The sequence below is a fragment of the Dipodomys ordii genome, unplaced genomic scaffold (genome assembly GCF_000151885.1).
Source record: "Dipodomys ordii isolate 6190 unplaced genomic scaffold, Dord_2.0 Scaffold11, whole genome shotgun sequence".
NCBI classification, from domain to species: Eukaryota; Metazoa; Chordata; class Mammalia; order Rodentia; family Heteromyidae; genus Dipodomys; species Dipodomys ordii.
This window is the reverse complement of record NW_012267227.1, coordinates 9,646,263-9,652,516: the sequence shown is the minus strand read 5'-3', so window position 1 is coordinate 9,652,516 and position 6,254 is coordinate 9,646,263. Positions and strand designations below refer to the sequence as shown.

Genomic DNA, 6,254 nt, shown 5'->3' with positions numbered 1-6,254 from the left:
GATGATATATTGAAGAACTAAAATGGAGACTCTCACTAGCAAAAACAAAAACCCCGCATTCTGTTGGGCACAGGATATTTCAAGAGCACAGAGATTAACAGATAATTTCTCCTCAGCCAGCACCTCTGCATCAATTGTCATGTGAAAAACACTATGCTTTCTGCTGAGAATACTAAGTCCCTGCTCTTGCTCTGATAAGTTTTTTTTTTTTTTGGTCGGTCTTGGGGCTTGAACTCTAGGCCTGGGCGCTGTCCCTGCATTCTTCAGCTCAAGGCGAGCACTCTACCGCTTGAGCCACTGTGCCACTTCTGGTTTTCTAGTGGTTTTTATTGGAGATAAGAGTCTCACGGACTTTCCTGCCTGGGCTGGCTTTGAACCACGATCCTCAGATCTCAGCCTCCTGAGTAGCTAGGATTACAAGCGTGAGCCACCGGCGCCCGGCTTTGCTCTGATAATTCTTACACCTTAATTTTACCACAGTTGTTTTCAGAGCTGGGAGTACATTTGCAACAATGGTCTGTGGAATTGCATTTGATGGGAAGAACTAAATGTTACACAAAAGTAGAGTGGGGGTCATTATAGAGAAGACCAGGTAACCCAGGTTGTGCAGAAGGCTCCATGTGAGCATGTAGGAGACAGAAGCTCCTTAAATACTTCCATGCAGAACTGCATAGCTGAATGAGAAAAGGAGGAGCTGTAGACAAGGCTGGGGAGACTTCCATGTATCAACGTGGAAGCAAGCAGATCGTGACAAAGAGAGTGTTGAAAAGCCAAAAAGCTAACTTGTGGAGGGTTTATAAACTAGATTCTTCTGTGTGTCTATTTTTAATTGTTTTGAAAGGGTTATTTTACCGTTGAATTTCATTTTAGGAATGAAATTCAATGTGTACCTTGCATGACACTCAAGAATAATTCATAGAAAACACACATTTCAGTATGTTTTCAAGTTCAGAGTGCATTTGTACAGCTGCTAAAGAATGGCCATCAGCTGACTTAACCTGTCTTCTTTTTTTTTCTTTTTTACTAATTGGGAGTTGGCTGAGTCTTCAGTATAAACTATCCCACTGTCCATCCATTTATCCACCCACTCGATAAAGACTTATTACCAGCTACTAGGTGAAAGACCATCTTAGGTGCTGGGAGTAGAAAAGATAAATAGACGCCATTCCTGTCCTTGAAGGGTCAGTGTCAGGAGGGCAGTCTCAGCTTGAGAGAACAATAGCCCAAAGCACATTGATTGCAGCAACAGAATCTAGATCACTTTTTCTTTGTCAATAAATTTAAATGGGTTGTAGATAATAATCAATAAAGTGGGGCCTTGCACACTGTTACCAAGGAAATACTTAACTCAATTCTTTAACGCTCCCATCCCCTGTGCAGTTTGAGCCAGGTTGCATTCTGATTGTGCAGGCAGCAAAAAAAAAAAAAAAAAGATGAAATGCTTTAGTTCTTCATATGCCAAGATGAAAATCATCAATCTCAATCTCTGTGAAAAATGAAATGGCTTTTGGAGAAAGGACAGTGAATTCCATCAGTCTCTCCAAGGCAGTACAGCGTGTGAGATGACACAGGGAGACGAGCAGCAGTGAAGTTCAGAGGAGTTTATGTGGACACAAGGGAAACGATGAACCTTCTCTGTCACTTGGGTGAGGAGCGAAAAATGAGATACATTAAGCTCAAATCACTACCTGTTTTGTGAAAAATACGTAATGGATGCTAGGTGCAGAATAACGTATTTGCTTATGCTGTATCAATCTTCAGCTGACATGTGAGCATCTAGGTATTTAAATAAGATTGTCTATTGACAATTCAGTCTATAAACATGAGGTTTTAGATTGCTTCTATTCTTCTTACATCCCCAATGGTTATCCCTTCCCACTAGTATATAGAAATGTAGCTCTACTGCTTCACCTATAAATATTCTACATTTCTAGTATTCACCATTTACACTCAGCCAATAATTCCAAAGAGACAGTTTTATCTACAAAACTTCTAATTTAATGCAATAATTTACACTACTCTTTGCAAGTGATCTAAATGACATTGGAAAAGTTAAGTAAAGGGAAGAACTGGGAGAGAGCAGGGGAAGGGGTAACATTGGCCAAAAAGAAATGTACTATTCACTTGACTTATATAACTCTAACCCCTCTGTACATCACCTTTATAACACTATTAAAACATTTTAAAAAAACTAAGTAAAGGGAACTAACTTTTAAATGGATCTTAATAATAGAAACTATTGCTGTTTTTACAGTCACAAATCTTAGCCTCAAGCACATTCATTCTGTAATTTCTTATGAAAAGATGTTATACAAATGAAAATGAAATCTACCATTCCCGAAACACTGATACAAATATATTAGTCTTTATATTGAATGTATGTTATGCAAAAAATGAACTGTCTTACTTGAGGATAGGTAGAGGAGGGGGAATATGACAGAGAACGAAGGAAGGGATGACACTGACCAAAAAAGCATTGTACTCATAACTTGACTTATGGGATTGTCACTCTTTTGTACAACTAATTAATAACAATAATAATTTAAAAACCCACTGATACACACGACCTCAGATACAATACATGCATGAAACACAAAATAGCTAAGACACACAATTGTAGAGTTCCTAATACACATGCTTCAACTCTCACATCGCCTCCCTTTCAATGCTTCCCAGGAGCACCTTGTACAAATAGTCCCAGAAACATGAAGACCGTCTTTAGTGAGAGGCTGAGACAACAATGACTGAGCATTCCACATTTTTCTCTGGCAATATGACTTAGGAGAGAAGCACAGTCCAAGGAAGATCAGTCAATAAATTATTCAATTTTTAGATCAAGCTCATTTAGAGCCAGTATAAAGAATACAGCTCATTTGAACAAAGGATCCAAGTGTGGGGGCCAGAGTCCTATGGCTCATGCTGATTGTGTGGCAATTAAAGCAATAAGTGAGGGCTGGGAAGGTGGCTCAGTGGTAGAGCGTTTTCCTTGCATGCTCGAGGCCCTGGGTTTGACTCTTCAGCACCACATAAGCAAAAAGAAAAAAGCCGGAAGTGGCACTATGGCTCAAGTGGTAGAGGGCTAGCCTTGAGCTGAAGAGCTGAGGGACAGCGCTCAAGCCCAGAGTTCAGGCCCCACGACCGGACCCCCCCCCCAACAAAAAGCAATAAGTGAAATAGAATCCCAAGTATTTTGCATAGTGTTGGAGGGTGTTCATAAGTCAATAATTGTTGGTATTTTTCTTATGATCTATTATTACCATATTATCCTAATACTGAATAACCCCAACACATTCCACTTCAGCACAAAGGAAGCTCCTGTGTTATCTATGCATAACAAAATGATCACCATTTATTTTCCAGATGATTCCCAAATGAGATGTATCACCAAGAATAAAAAGACAGAAAGAGAAATTGAGAGGAAAGCTGAGGGTGGAGGGAGCTTACAGGGCACAAATAAGCAAGGCATTAAGTAGCACACACCATTTATCACAATAATATTTTATGAAACATTACATGATACATGGGCACTGAGATGTCAGGCATCATCAGAGCAGGAAATCAGCCCTGTAACATCTTAAGCCTTGTCTCTATACATTTGAAATAAGGAAAACAGCTTTTCTCCTTTGCTTTTAAAATACCATTACCTACTGTAGACCACTCTAATGAAAGTCTAAAACCATCACCTGCAATTTTACTAAGTTCTTCTAAATAGTTGAAAAAATAAAGTCTTTACTCACAGGGAAGAAGACCAATGGTAACTTCTAAAATATTACCTCAAGGAGTCCCCTTTCCAAACCTCCGCTACATTTTCATTTAATTGAAGCTGGGGTTAATACGCTCCTGCAAGTAGTAGTTCTTGAGAAAATACATGTTCAACATGTTGTAAATTTGTGATCATTCCTAAAAAAAATATTCTAAATTTCATCCACTTTAACATTTTGGCATCTCAGTTATCACACAATAACCCACATTTTCTTTTACCACTGGCAAAGAAGGGATCATTTACAACCAATCAAAATCATAGTGAATGCCAAACTTAAAAGCTAAATAGGCACAGCCATTGGTCATTCTATCAACAGTCTCTACCATCCTTCTGCCCAAGAATCAGTGGGGGAGAACTGGGGCCAGGCTGGTAAAACTTCAAACATGAGTAACAGCAAAACTCAATTAAAGTTTCACTTTGTGAGTAGTAGGCTAGGATTACAGGCATGAGCCACTGGTGCACCCATGAATTTACAGCATAAACTCAGATCCAGTCATTAGTCAAAAACCATGAACATTATTCTTGTGTAGATAAAATTCATTATAAAATCAAATAGTCCAAGTATAAGAGTAATATAATTTTCTATATATTTCATGTTTCCAAAGAAGAAAATTTGCATATAGCTACTAGGAGGGTCTAAAATGAAAATTTAGCACTCATTATTAGAGAATATTTGTATAAATAATGTATTTCCTTTGTCAGATTTCTTTTAAGCCTGTCTTCATTTTTAATCACTTACCTTCAAAACATTGTACATAATATGTACTTTTATTCAAGAAAGTATTTATGATTGAAATAGAATCTCTTTAAGTTCTTTAAAATCTTTACAATTCTAAGAGGAAACTAATAGCAGAATAGGTCAGAAATAGGGCACTTTTGGCTTGGATCTGGCAGAAATTATCTATTGTCAACTCATACTCTTAAATACACTCTTAAAATTGTAAAAAAAAAAATCTGTGGAAAGAGCAATCCAACTGATTTTGTACTTACTCTGTGGAGGAGAAATGTTTGTGATACACTGTAACTCCACTTCTTCAGCCCATTCCATCCTGGCTGGAATCTGCATCATCAAACAGCTACTGCTCTCGGCCATGGGCACTGGTTGGCTCTTGATTGGAATCTTTCTCAGACTCTGCATGTGCTGTTGAACCTCGGCCAAGAGAACTGCTTGTATTGCTTCAGTTACCTGGAAAAATGATTTTGTTCAATGAACTATTTTTAGTAATACTAGAAACTCATAGGAGTCCTAAAAGAAAAAAAAAAAGAAATCCAAACCTCAGGATTTTGTTTTGAGCTGGCTTTCTAGAAATGTCACTGTCCCACACTGCTATACGTAACACCTGAAACAACTGAAATGTGGGCAGCAAATACCGACAAACTGTTTTTTTTGTTTTTGTAAATACAAGAATCTAGGAGGCTTTTTAAGTCTTTTTTTCTTGGTCATGCCTGCTTGGGTGACACTCTACTCCTTGAGCCACATCTCGAGCTAATTTTTTTCTAGTTATTGGAGATGGAGCCTTTTGGACTTTCCTGCCTGGGCTGGGTTTGAATCCTGATCATCCAGATATCAAGCTTCCTGTGTAGCTAGGATTATAGGCATGAGCCATTAGCATCGGTTTCACACGTGTTCTTTGACAATACTAATTCCAAGATGTGGATTAGGTAGTAGACAGGACTGTGGGTCACAAAGTAGATGCTGGAGTTTCTGATTCAACTTCCATCATTACAATAAATGCAACTTTTGTGTTTGTGTGTGGGGGGGGGAGCGAGAGAGAATGAGAATATGTGTGTGGGTACTGGGGCTTGAACTCACGGGCCTGGCCACTGTGTCCCTTAGGTTTTTCACTTACGACGGTGCTATACCACTTGAGCAACAGCTCCATTTCCAGATTTTTGGTGGTTAATTGGAGATATGGACTTCCTTGCCTGGGCTGGCTTTGAGCCACAATCTTCAAATCTCAGCCACTTGAGAAGTTAGGATTATAGGCATGAGCCACCACAAGTGCCCAGCCTAAATGCAACATTTGCAAAAGTCACCAATGTTCTGACCTTTATGTGCTCACTTATTAAAGCAAGTCTTTGACAATGAGAGAAGTTAAGATGAGAGTATTCAAAAACAGAATACTGTATAGAACTTGTTCTGTCCATGCCTGTAAATCAAGATGGATAGCCTTAGACCATAATATGGCCAGAATATGGGATAACCTGCAGATGAAGTAGTTTAGCCATATGTCATTGGGCTCATGGCTTCCCTCACACTAGATTGTCACCTGTTAACAGGAAAGTTCTCTAGTAACAATACACATCTGGACTGTGTCATACCTGCACAGATTGGTCTCGCCAGCAAGAGATCAGCTTCAAAAGTGAAAGATTGGCCTCAGGTATACAAGATTCATTCTTACCTAGAAACACATAGAACACATGCACATCTTGAGAATTAAAAATGATGAAGTTTAATGGTCCTTAACATGGACTGAAAATGAGAATCATC

General features: G+C 38.8%; 1 protein-coding gene across 1 annotated transcript in view; it reads right to left on the bottom strand.

The window, feature by feature from the left end:
• Positions 1-2,212: 2,212 nt before the first annotated feature.
• Positions 2,213-6,254, bottom strand: part of Wdr72 (WD repeat domain 72) — a 116,648-nt gene continuing 112,606 nt past the window's right edge. The window contains exon 16 of the mRNA XM_013009952.1: positions 2,213-2,222. Coding sequence (XP_012865406.1) covers positions 2,213-2,222 — 10 coding nt within the window. The remainder of the gene's footprint in view (positions 2,223-6,254) is intronic.